General features: G+C 44.5%; 1 protein-coding gene across 1 annotated transcript in view; it reads left to right on the forward strand.

Annotated features, from left to right (window-relative positions):
* The first annotated feature begins 9,174 nt into the window (after nt 1-9,174).
* The window catches only part of LOC137562610 (complement C3-like), a 340,327-nt gene continuing 335,862 nt past the window's right edge, over nt 9,175-13,639 (forward strand). Inside the window, exon 1 of the mRNA XM_068274113.1 lies at nt 9,175-9,265. Within this exon, the coding sequence (XP_068130214.1) occupies nt 9,201-9,265 (65 nt within the window). The 5' untranslated portion in view covers nt 9,175-9,200. The remainder of the gene's footprint in view (nt 9,266-13,639) is intronic.

The raw sequence follows: 13,639 nt of genomic DNA on the forward strand, positions 1-13,639 counted from the left end.
TCGCAAACGCTGTAGTGGAAAAGGGCCCTAAGAGGCTGTTTCACACCATTAACAGGTAAAGCCAAAGCTCATATATCAAGATCTAAATTATCTTAACGTAAACTTACGTAAACTTACTTGAGATGAACTCCCCTGTGCAAATGGAGGCTGTGGAGTCGTTATGCCCACTGCAACCCAATGTTTCCCTCCGCCCCAAGCAGAGGGGGGCGGAGCCCACTTAAGTGTGCCAAGCTGCGATCAAGTCACGCCCTACTACGCAAGCGCTGACAACATGCATCCTTTATCGTTGTCCTGTGGCTGGGAGTGCTCGGCGCAAGCGCACTAAGTAAAGACTTGCTGGCCGTGACTTGGCACACTTGTGGGGGCATTTACACCCAAACGGAGGGGGACGGAGGATGAGGACTCCTGCCCATGGGGCTTCCCTTTGTACAAGGGAGTTTACCTCGGGTATCCTTTAACCCTCCTGGCGGTTTGCAAAAAAATCGCCAGGGGGCAGCAAATCTTTTTTTTTTTAATTTTTTTTTTTTTTTTCATGTAGCGAGACAAAGTCTCGCTACATGATAGCCGCTGCTCAGCGGCATCCCCCCAGCCCCTCTGATCGCCGCCGGCGATCGGAGATCCGGAGATCCCGTTCAATGGCGACGGGGCGGGATGACGTCACCGACGTCATCGACGTCGTGACGTCAAAGGGGATTCCGATCCACCCCATAGAGCTGCCTGGCACTGATTGGCCAGGCAGCGCACGGGGTCTGGGGGGGGGGGGCGGCTGCGGCGCGACGGATAGCGGCGGATCGGCGGGTAGCGGTGGCGATCGGGCACTGCACGCAGCTAGCAAAGTGCTAGCTGCGTGCAGCAAAAAAAAATTATGCAAATCGGCCCAGCGGGGCCTGAGCGGTGCCTTCCGGCGGCATAGCCCGAACTCAGTTCGGGCTTACCGCCAGGAAGGTTAAAGCAGCAGGGACAGCCATACTATCCCAAGAAAAACAAAACATATAAGTAGATAAATACTTGTTCTACTTATGTAACATATGTATCGTACTGTCCACGTTTTGATTTCAGTGAATTTTATACAGTATATAAAGAGTAAACTGTTCCAGGCATTTTCCATCTTTACTGTCTCTGACGAAAGCCAATTCTGATGTAATTTCTTCCATTACTCTTCTTTCTCTTTGAAACTGCACTGTCATGCCTAGCTTGCTTTGTAAACATATGTGAGCATGGCATAGAACGTATTTCAGCAGCTTCTGCACAGTGAACATGAAAAGCTGAGAAAAGAATGAGAAAAAGGGAACACTGGAATTGCAGGCTAATTCCTCTGCATAGTCCAGGGGCATCCTGTATCATTCCAGTGCTGGTAGGCCAAGAGGCCAGTAGAACCCAGTAGGTACTGATGATCGTAATCAACATATTACAATTTCGCTAAATTTCACATACATTTTCGCAATTAAGCTTATACGCAATTACGATTTGCAAATTCAATTGATTTCATGTAGTCATTTCTAATTTCGCATAAAATTTTGTGACATTTTGCGTAATTTCTTGTTGACTTTAGCAGTGAATAACAAAGCACCCATACATGCTAGTGACACCACAATTGCTACATATGTTAAGCTGAATAGTGGGTATAAGTCAAAAGAAGAATTTAGCAAAAAGACCTTATAGTATTTGAGAAACTCGATTTTAAAAATGCAAGTAAAAAATGTTTTTTAAATTGTGAGAGAACGCGGAAAAGCCGCCGCGTGTACTGACAGCAAGGCGGCTGATTCCGCGTCCAACACAGCGGTCTGCACGCGGAAGCGTGCATCTAGTGACATGGCAGAACGCGGAAAAGCCGCCGCATGTGCTGACGGCAAGGCGGCTGGTTCCGCGTCCAGTGCGGCGGTTTGCACGCAGCAGCGTGCAGCTAGTGTGGCTGAGCCTGTTAGTTCACACAGATTTAGGAATACGCGTGCGCGCTGAAAGGCAGAACTTTTATGATGGCCAAGGAGAGATCAGCTGACCAGGCCGGTCAGCTGACCTCAGAGCTGGTAACCATTGGTTGATCACTTCAGGGTGGCGCCAGAGAACACTGCGCTATACATGGGTACTGCTGGCCACTCTCAAGTTGTCTGCCGTTGCGATCACTACGTGGAAGCACTCAGACCTTAGTCAGATCCTACAGTGTGTTTGAACCAGGAGGACCTGGGAATTCACACTGAGCCAGATTACTTGTATTATCATTCTGTTATACTTCAGACTAGTTCCAGGGTGTAGAGACCACGGACCTCACACCCAAGACTAGGGAACTTGTATTATCATTCTGTTATACTTCAGACTAGTTCCAGGGTGTAGAGACCACGGTCCTCACACCCAAGACTAGGGAACTTCTATTATCATTCTGTTATACTTCAGACTAGTTCCAGGGTGTAGAGACCACGGACCTCACACCCAAGACTAGGGAACTTGTATCATCATTCTGTTATACATCAGACTAGTTCCAGGGTGTAGAGACCACGGACCTCACACCCAAGACTAGGCATTGTTTGATATTTGTTATCACCTGTTGCTTTCCTGACTATCCCTCTGCTTTCTGATTCGGTACCTCGCATATCTGATATCACGTTGCCAAACCCTGCCTGACTTGGATACCGAATCAGCCTTCTGTCTTTGTACCTTTTCTGTCTGTGTGTTGCCGACCTGGCTTGCCCGATCACGAGAGCTATCTCTCTCCACTTAAGAGATAGTCTCCAAGATCAGTCAGTGACATCCACCTTCAGGTGTCACTCACTCTCTGATCCTTCCTACCTTCAGCCTGACTCCACCCCTTGGAGAGTCTCAGGCTGCTGAAAGGTTTCTGTACTCCCCATAGCAGTGTCTTCTGTACTGCTTAGGGTCACCTGTTCATCAGGTGGGTTGCTCAAAGTTATACTGTTACACCAAACACTCACCATATATATCCAGAGGTGTCCAGAGGTTAGCACTATATCTGTATTATTGGTGATTCTGCAGATCATCCATAATCAGGTGTAGATCTGTATTCTTGGTGATACTGCAGATAACCAAAAATCAGATTCTCTCTGCGTGCTGACACGGATCGTTACATAAATGTACAAAAATGTTTTAAACCCATTTTTGTTTGCATTTTTAAAATCGAGTTTCTCAAAAACTACAAGGTCTTTTTGAAAAAATTTTTGGGACTTATACCCACTATTTTGCTTTACATATTTTGGTAGAAATAGTATGTATGGGGGCCTTGCTTTTTAACCTCTAAATTCAGCAAAAAATTATGCGAAATTTCGTGAAACATTACGTGAAATTTTGAAATACTACTATTACATACGAAATGAATTACAATTTTATCTGAAATTTCGCATTACGACTATGATGCGTAATTGAAAATTTCTATGCAAAATTTTGCATATGCGAAATTTCTGCCCACCACTGCCAGTAGGTCGAATATGTTTCTGCTGTGTGCAAGAGTGGCCATGAATGATTGTGTTCATACTGCTCAATTATGGGTTGTGCAGGCTCAGTAGAACAAAGGTGCTCATGCATCACTTTTTTTCTATGTGCGCAAGCACTCCTTTCTACTATGCCTGCACAGTTCACACTTGCGCAGTGAGGTACATTAGTGTTTTGGGGTGGCTTCGCTTCTTAAAGTGTACTTATAGCAAACAAAAAGTGCCCCTAGGGGGCATTTACCTTAGGATGGGAAAGCCTTTTGGAGACTTTTGAAGCAGCTGGGCCAGATTCCGTGTCTACAAAATGTTTGATCAATTAACTCCTGTATTTACAGACACATTAAAATCATCTCTGGAACTCTCAATTGTCCCTGCCTGTTCTAAACGCTCAACCATTGTACCGATTCCTAAAAAATCAAAACCTACATGCCTAAACGATTACAGGCCTGTGGCCCATGCATCATTGGTTATGAAAAAATTTGAAAAACTGATACTGGCTTATCTGAACTCCATCACAGATCCCCTACTAGACTCTCTGCAATTTGTTGTCTACAGGTCTATTAGATCCGCAGATGATGCCGTAAACATGTGTATGCATTATGTACTACAGCATCTAGACACCCCAGGAACCTACACCAGGATTTTATTCAGATTTTAGCTCTGCATTTAATACCATAATTCCATCATTTAGGGACGGATTTACCATAAGGCATTGTAGGCATGTGCCTAGGGGCGCCTGATGATGGAAAGGCGGCTCCCTTCCCTCCTTTCCTATGTAGAGTCCTGATAAGAGTGTATATGAGAGGTTACTCACCTTTCTCTTGACATTTCACTGACAAGATCTCTCTTCAGTCAGGGGGACCTCTAGCTACTTAATACTGTGGTTCCTCTAGCTACCTCATACTTAGGGACACCTCTTGCTACTAAATATTGAGGGTACTTCTGGCTACCGAATACTAAGGGGCACCTGTAACTACCTATGACGGGCAGGGGAAGTAAGAGAGAAGTGACAGCTGGGCCAGCCAGCACACTTGCGCTGAAGTTTGGTGGAAGTTTCTAGGTTAATGGCGGGCAAAGTCTAAGGTGCCAGGACATCTGTGCCTATAGGCTGCTGTGATGTAAATCCAGGCCTGCCATCACTGCTACACAGTAAGCTCTCCCAGCTATACATACCTGAATACATCTGCAAATGGATAACCAATTTCTTAACCGACAGGAGACAGCAGATTAGACTTGGTAAACACACATCATGCTCTCTGTCAGTCAGTACTGGTGCACCTCAGGGCTGTGTGCTCTCCCCATTGCTCTACTCACTTTACACCAATGACTGCATCTCCAGAGATCCATCTGTTAAAGAGAAACTCCGACCAAGAATTGAACTTTATCCCAATCAGTAGCTGATCTAATCTATTCCTTTTCACAAACAAACCATCAGGGGGCGCTGTATGACTGCTATTGTGGTGAAACCCCTCCCTCAAGAAACTCTTGAGTACAAACTCCTGGCAGTTTCCTGTCTGTAAACATTGCTGCATTGTGGGAAATAGCTGTTTACAGCTGTTTCCAACTGCCAAAACAGCAAGCAGCAGCTACATCACCTGCCAGCAGTAAAAATGTCACCATGTAATAAATGTCAGAATGTAAATCAGGGATTTAAAAGCTTTTACAATGGGCAAACACTGACTAAATCATTTATACATAATTATTGTAAAAATTGAGCACTTTTTCTTATTACATTATTTTCACTGGAGTTCCTCTTTAAGGTTCTGAAGTTTGCAGATGACACAACAGTAGTTGGTCTCATACAAAACGGGGACAAGTCTGCACACAGGCATGTAGTTGGAACTAAATGCTCTTAAAACCATGGAGATAATACTAGACTTTAGGAGATCTCCCACCCAGCACCTCCCCTTAACCATAAATGGATCTACAATAACCCAGGTAGAGCAGAGGTGTAGATAGGGTTTTGAACGCCCGGGGACAAAGACAGTTTTTGCGTCCCACCCGGGAGAAAATGGCCGTGGTCATATATTAAAATGTGGGCAATGTCATGAAGGCCAACATGTAGGTAGACACTGTTTAATTAGCCAGAAATCTCCCCTTTAGTTCACAATAGAACCCCCTTTTAGGTAGCCAGAGAGCCCCACTGTACCCAGATAGCAGGCAGGGGGAGCGCACATAGCTGGAGCTGTTACACTCACCTCTTTGATCCATGCGCCGCATATACTCAGGGCTAGATTTGTACTTTTCATTATTACCCTAGGAGCACTTTTACCAGCCGCCTCTCCAGAGTCTAAGGTTCCTATCAATGATGCAATCTTTATTGTACAATGTTACCCCTTCTATTTATGTATGCCTAGTACACAACATACAATTTTATGTTAGATTTTTTCTGTTAGATTTTTTGACAGTTTTGTCAGCATTCAGTTTCAATGTGTGTGTGTACAGCATGACAGGTACATTCCATTTAATTCCATTACTAAATATGCCAAAGTAAGAAGATTTGCTCAGAACAATAAATCATTACCTGTCATTGACGTCAATTCACCAGAGAGGATTTACTAAGAGAAAAAAGGTAGGTAGTTTATCTCATGAGGTATTTTAACACTCTGGAGTCAATTCACCAATGTGAGAGGACAGAGAGAAAAATGTTCGATAGCAGGGGATAATGGAAAGATATGCATGAGGAAAGTGTGAGAAAGCAGAGAGTTAGGTAATCGGTATTAATGATTTACATGGGATACTTTTCCTCTCTGTAAGCTTGAAAGTGAAGCATTGTGGGTAGGAGGCGGAGTTTTACCACTACGTGACCAGAGTATTCCCGCCTTTTACTGCCGGATCATATCATAAATCATATCACGAGTGAGTCTGAACTTCTTCACCACCTCTGTCTCAGTAAAATTATCAAGAACTGTTCTCTCACGAAAAATACGAGGGGCGATTAAACAGACCCTCCTCCTGCGCCTTCGTCTACTCATAATAGAAGCAAGCTCTAAGGCCTAGTGCACACCAGAGCGGTTCGGCTGCGTTTTGCGATCCGCTTGAGGCTGCGGATAAGCTTGGGTAATGTATTTCAATGGGGTGGTGCACACCAGAGCGGGAGGCGTTTTGCAGAAGCGCATACTCCCGGGCTGCTGCAGATTTTGGATTGCGGAGGCGTTTCTGCCTCAATGTTAAGTATAGGAAAAAACGCAAACCGCTCTGAACAACGGCACTTCAGAGCGGTTTGCCAGGCGGTTTTTGTTACAGTAACTGTTCAGTAACAGCTTTACTGTAACAATACATGAAATCTACTACACCAAAAACGCTTCACAAAACCGCAAAATGCTAGCTGAAACGCTACAGAAAAATAAGAAAAAGCGTTTCAAAATCTGCTAGCATTTTGCGGATCTGCTAGCGGTTTTTGGTGTGCACCAGGCCTAACAGAGTAAGCTCAAAAGGCTCCATCTTCCACAGCAGCAGCTGCTGTGTGAAAACCACGATATCTCCAGGTTCATTCAGGAGATAAAGAGATGAAAAAATAACGAATGGCCACACCCCACTTTCTTCCCTGGTGAATTGTGATTTGGAGAAAAACTAACTACTAACTATCACTTATTTATCTCATACTTATCTCACATTTATCTCTTGCATTTCTCTCTGTCGATATTTTCCCCTATACTTCTGGAGAATTGATATTTGGAGATATCACAGGAGGTAAATTTCCTCCCAAGAGATAAATAGGTTGGTAACCTCTGGTGAATTGACGCCATTCTGTCTGTCCTTGTATTGTTTTTTGTTTGTGTTTGTTAAGCAACTGCCAAGACAAATTCCTTGTAAGTGCAAACTTACTTGGCCAAATAAATTGATTCTGATTCTGATAAATTGATTCTGATTCTAAGAAGGCTTCTCTCGTTCTCCTCCGAAGTCCGCTCCAGTCATGAGACCAAGCCCGGCACTATCATAGGGGCAAAAGGGGCTATTGCTTCTGGGAACAGCGTCCATAGAGGTCCCCATGTGTCTGCCACCTGCTGACCACCACTGGCAAGCCTCCACTGCGTGGCTCTGCATTGGAATTGGTGACATCACTATAAATGGCAGGCAGGCCTGATGCCAGCCTGCCACCTGCTAACCCTAAATGGCAAGCTACCACTGCGTGGCTCTGCATTGGAGTTGGTGACACCACTACAAACGGCAGGCAGGCCTGGTGCCAGCCTGCCACCAGATGACCCTCACTGGCAAGCCCCCACTGTGTGGCTCTGCATTAGAGTTGGTGATACCACTACGAATGCTGACTCTCACTGGCAACCCTCTGCTGCGTGGCTCTGCATTGGAGTTGGTGACACCACTACGATTGGCAGGCAGGCCTGGTGCCAGCCTGCCTCCAGATGACCCTCACTGGCAAGCCCCCACTGCGTGGCTCTGCATTAGAGTTGGTGACACCACTCCGAATGCTGACTCTCACTGGCAACCCTCTACTGCGTGGCTCTGCATTGGAGTTGGTGACACCACTACGATTGGCAGGCAGGCCTGGTGCCAGCTTGCTAGCTGCTGACCCTCACCAGTAAGCCTCCACTGTGTGGCTCTGCATTGGAGTTGGTGACACCACCCCAAATGGCAGACAGGCCTGGTGCAAGCCTGCCACCTGCTGACCCTCACTAGAGAGCCTCCATTGTGCGGCTTTGCATTGGAGTTGGTTACACCACCACGAATGGCAGGCAGGCCTGCTGCCAGTGCCAGCCTGACACCTGCTAACCACCACTGGCAAACCTCCACTGCTAGGCTCTGCATTGGAGTTGCAGTTACATTTTTTTGTAAATAACATTAACATTTTTTTTCTAAAAAAAACATTTTTTTTAAAATAAATAACAATAACACTTTTTTTTCTGAAATTAAATTCCCACGCTGGTCCATTCAGTTGAGCATGCATACAGCACCGCAACATCTAAGGGCCTTACAGACCTGTTAGCGCTCAATCTCTGTAAATGCTGCGTTTGGTCTGTCAGTGTGAAGTGGGCATAACCCTTACATTACTGCTCTGCACATTTAAAAGCAGCCCTTTATTCCACCAATTGAGGAATGTGCTGTGATTTCTGCCCTTTAGGAATTAAAATCCAACTCTGCGTCAATTTTGTAATTCTTGGTGGGACTTTTGCCATGGATCCCCCTCCGGCATGCCCCTATTCAGGTGTTGGACCACTTGAAACAAGTTTTCCATCACTTTTGTGGCCAGAAACAGTCTTTGTAGATTTTAAAATTCGCCTGCCCATTGAAGTCTACAGCGGTTTGCGCAAACTAAAACTTTTACGGGAGTTCGAGGTTCGCGAACCTAAAATGTGATATTCATCATGACATGTCTACTCCTAGACAGCTCAGCACTCCAAGCAACTGCCTATACTGTCTGTGCTTAGAAGAGCCTCTGGGTTACTTAGACATAGCGGTCCAGAAGAAATGCATCCACAAAGAGGAGTATCACCTTTTTGACTCATCATGCTACACACTAGAAGACAAGCTGGCCATTTTTAGATCTTGTAGGAGTATTCTGTTAGCTACACACCAACTTTGGACTTTAAACAAGAGAAACCTTTGGTAAATCTTGATGTGTTTATCCTTCGCACACAAACCTACTAAAATATATGTTTTTTTCTAGTGCTGTCTGTGTGACCCTAGACAGACCTCCTTTGCATTGTGTTTAACCTAGTTACATATTACACTATCCATTTCAACAGACCCATTTTAACCAAAGCGCACTTCACAGAAACAGGTCATTTGCCCTGCAGCATCATGCGGTGGAGAAGTCTGTGCCTCGTACTGCTATCCTGCCAGACCTGGACTTTAGTTCATTCAGCGTAAGTGACAGAAGGACACACACTACCTTTATACTGTGCATGTATGCTCGCTCTCTCTCTCTCTCTCTCTCTCTCTCTCTCTCTCTCTCTCTCTCTCTCTCTCTCTCTCTCTCTCTCTCTCCCATTAACCCTGTATCTCTACTACTTGAATTATTCTATACATTTTTAGCAAAACTTACAAAATGTTGTTAGAGTTTATTATTTCAGAAGTTACTGTAATTCATTTTAGGTACTTTTTTAGGAAGCAGAAATCTTGGGCGTCCATTAGTGGCAGAAATTTAGGCACAAAATATCAGCAAAAGTAAGAAATTTGGACATCCACAGCACCCCGTACTGTAAAAAAAACGGGGTTGTGGGCAGCCACATTTCAGGCTTTTGTTGATGCTTGATTTGGACCTGTGGGTGGGCCAGTGGGTCATTCCCTCCAAAGTTCTCCTTACTACCTCCATATACAATTTTTATTATTATTTAGTATTTATGTAGCACCAACATCTTCCGCAGCGCTGTACAGAGTATACTGTCTTGCCACTAACTGTCCCTCAGAGGAGCTCACAATCTAATCCCTCCCGTAGTCTCAGTGCTGGGCCGAAATTACGCATTAGCGTAATTACGCATCGTAATTCACTACAAATGCACCGTAAGCGTTATGTGTAAGGTTACGGTATTACACGTAATTAATTACGCGTAGATCGTAGGTTACGTTATTACGCGTAACAAATTACGCGTAAGACAGTAAACTCCTATTGAGATTACACAGTCTGCCGTATTCGCGTAATATTACGCTCCCGTATAATATAAAAAAGCCGCCGACTTTAAGGGTTAATAGCAAAGCTCCCTTAAGTGCTAAGAGCCTCAAATTTGGAGAATATATTAAGGAGATCAGAAGGAATAAGAGGAAATTTTTTTTTTCAAAAAGATCTTATAGTTTTTGAGAAAATCGATGTTAAAGTTTCAAAGGAAAAATATATACATTTAAAAACCCGCCGACTTTAACGGTTAATAGCAAAGCCTGCTTAAAATTTAGGAACACCAAATTCCCAGGGTATATTAAGGGGATCAGTGGGAATAAGAGGAAAAAAAATTTTTCAAAAAGACCTTATAGTTTTTGAGAAAATCGATTTTTAAGTTTCAAGGGCAAAAATGTCTTTTAAATGCGGAAAATGTCAGGTTTTTTTTTGCACAGGTAACAATAGTGTTTTATTTTCATAGATCCCCCCAAGTAGGAAGAGTTTTACTTACTTCGTTCTGAGTGTGGGAAATATAAAAAAAAAACGACGTGGGGTCCCCCCTCCCAGACCTCTTTAACCCCTTGTCCCCCATGCAGGCTGGGATAGCCAGAATGCGGAGCACCGGCCGTGTGGGGCTCCGCACCCTGACTATACCAGCTTGCATGGTCCATGGATTGGGGGGTCTTGGAAGGGGAGGGGCAGCCAAGCTTTCCCCTCCCCCTCCGAGCCCTTGTCCAATCCAAGGACAAGGGGCTCTTCTCCACCTCCGATGGGCGGTGGAGGTGGAGGCCGCGATTTCCTGACAGGTGTGGGCGGAGTGGACGGCGGGAGCCGGCGGGGACTTAGCGTAAGTGTATGCGGCGGCCGGCGGGTGAGGTGGAGTTACAAAGTAACAAAGTTGTTACATTGTAACAACTTTGTTACATTGTAACTGATTAGCCAATTTCCGAGGATATTGCGTGGGAACTGGCTTTTAAAGGGACAGGTAAGTATTAATGGTTAATTAAGAATATTAAAGGACTTTTTTCGTGGTTATGTTTTTTGTTCAATTAAAATACTTTTTCTAAGTGTTTGTGTGTTTATTTACTTTTAACTCTTAAAGGAAATGGGTAAGGGGTACAAGTACCCCTATACTCATTTCTCCTGGGAGGGGGGGGGGGGGTGGGCATCTGGGGGACCCCTTTTTAAAGGGGAGTCCCAGATGCCACCATGAACCCCCCCCCCAGGAAATCGCGGCCTCCACCTCCACCGCCCATCGGAGGTGGAGAAGAGCCCCTTGTCCTTGGATTGGACAAGGGCTCGGAGGGGGAGGGGAAAGCTTGGCTGCCCCTCCCCTTCCGAGACCCCCCAATCCATGGACCATGCGGGCTGGTATAGTCAGGGTGCGGAGCCCCACGCGGCCGGTGCTCCGCATTCTGGCTATCCCAGCCTGCATGGGGGACAAGGGGTTAAAGAGGTCTGGGAGGGGGGACCCCACGTCGTTTTTTTTTATATTTCCCACACTCAGAACGAAGTAAGTAAAACTCTTCCTACTTGGGGGAATCTATGAAAATAAAACACTATTGTTACCTGTGCAAAAAAAAACTGACATTTTCCGCATTTAAAAGACATTTTTGCCCTTGAAACTTAAAAATCGATTTTCTCAAAAACTATAAGGTCTTTTTGAAAACAAAATGCTCCTCTTATTCCCACTGATCCCCTTAATATACCCTGGGAATTTGGTGTTCCTAAATTTTAAGCAGGCTTTGCTATTAACCGTTAAAGTCGGCGGGTTTTTAAATGTATATATTTTTCCTTTGAAACTTTAACATCGATTTTCTCAAAAACTATAAGGTCTTTTTGAAAAAAAAAAATTTCCTCTTATTCCTTCTGATCTCCTTAATATATTCTCCAAATTTGAAGCTCTAAGCCATTAAGGGGGCTTTGCTATTAACCCTTAAAGTCGGCGGCTACCTAACATTGATCCATGCGTCAACTTTTCCACTTGGGAGCATGACCATACGCATTAATTGCTAATAGGAAAGTATGCGTAAGGCAGTAACGTAACAACCTTCATTACGGTATTCTTACGCGTAATTGCGTAAGGGCTATGCGTAATTACAGACATGAACCGTAAATATATATCTACGCCATAAGCGTAATTCCGTAATGCGTAATAGCGTAAACTTACGCGTAATGATCCGTAAGCGTAGTTTTTTCCATTACGCCCAGCACTGAGTAGTCTTATGTCTATATAATATCAGGAGTGTCAAACTCCAATACAAAGTGGGCCGAAACTGTACACTGGGACCTAGTCGTGGGCTATCCTCAATGTCTACTGGCCACCTTCCTCCCTAATAAATTTCCCAGGTGTCTTATGGCCCCCATTCAACCCCTATACACTTCCCTGGTGTCTAGAGACCCCCACCCTCCTCTATACAGTTCCCTGGTGTTTAGGTGTTTAGTACTTTCCCCTACCTCGCCCATATGGCTTCCCTGTTGTTCTAGTATTTAATCTTCAATATAGCTTCCCTGGTGGTCTAGAGTGGGCCAAACATAATGGAAAGGGAGCAGGAATAAAGGGTGCTGGCTGAGGGTGGACAAAAAGGGCGCCACCATAGACTTTAATGCAATTATCGTTTAACACGGCAAAAAAAAACATGAAAAAAGGGTGCCGCAAGAATTTTCGTTAATAAGATTATAACATTATAGTTTTTGAGGTAGTTATCATTTTAGAAATATATAACGGTATAGTTTTTGTCATATTATTTTGTTAATAAGTACAGATTTTACATTTTCAAAGGTATCATTAATATATGTAAAAGGGTGTTTCTGCAGAGGGAGTGGTTAGGGTTAGGCACCACAAGGGGGAGTGGTTAGGGTTAGGCACCACCTAGGCAGCGGTTACTTTTAGGCACCACCTAGGCGGCGGTTAGTTTTAGGCAACACCAGGGGGGGTGGTTAGGGTTAAGCACCACCGGCGGGGTGGTTAGTGTTAGGTGCCACTAGGGAAGTGGTTAGTTTTAGGCACCACCAGGGGAGGATTCTGTGTGAGGATGGGGTTGGGTTAAGCAGTATTGACGAAAATCATTACGACATTGAACGTTAATATTTATTCGTTATTATTTCTCGTTTAATTTTGCAACAGTAATTATCGTTAATAAAGCTTGACAACGATGATTCTTGTTAGCAAATTTGTTAATAACCCTCTTTTCACGGCGCCCTTTTTTCATGCATGCATACAAAGTGAGGAAACCACTTGAGGGCCAAATTTAATGGCTCTGAGGCCCAGATTTGGCCCGCGGGCCAGAGTTCGACATGTATGACTTATATCAGGTAGTGTATGTATGTCTAGGAGCAATTTTTAAGGGGACGCTAAACAAACTCCAAAGAGAGACAGCACGATGCCTCTGGGTGCCTGCACACTACCACCCGACCCGGGCGACCAGAAATGAGCTGCGGCAGCAATTTAGGTGAGAACTCACTCTGCTAACATTTCCTTGCATAAAAGACTTCTGTTGAATTTCTTCCCTCCTCTGGAATTTACTTACTCAACCTGTTTGGCACTCGCCCCATACTTACCACCTTTAAGAACAACCTAAAAACTCACCTCTTCATCTACCATCACTTCCTCAGGAGAAAAGTTGAAACAGTCATCTCTTATAGA

This window comes from Hyperolius riggenbachi, chromosome 3 (genome assembly GCF_040937935.1).
Source record: "Hyperolius riggenbachi isolate aHypRig1 chromosome 3, aHypRig1.pri, whole genome shotgun sequence".
Lineage (NCBI taxonomy): Eukaryota > Metazoa > Chordata > Amphibia > Anura > Hyperoliidae > Hyperolius > Hyperolius riggenbachi.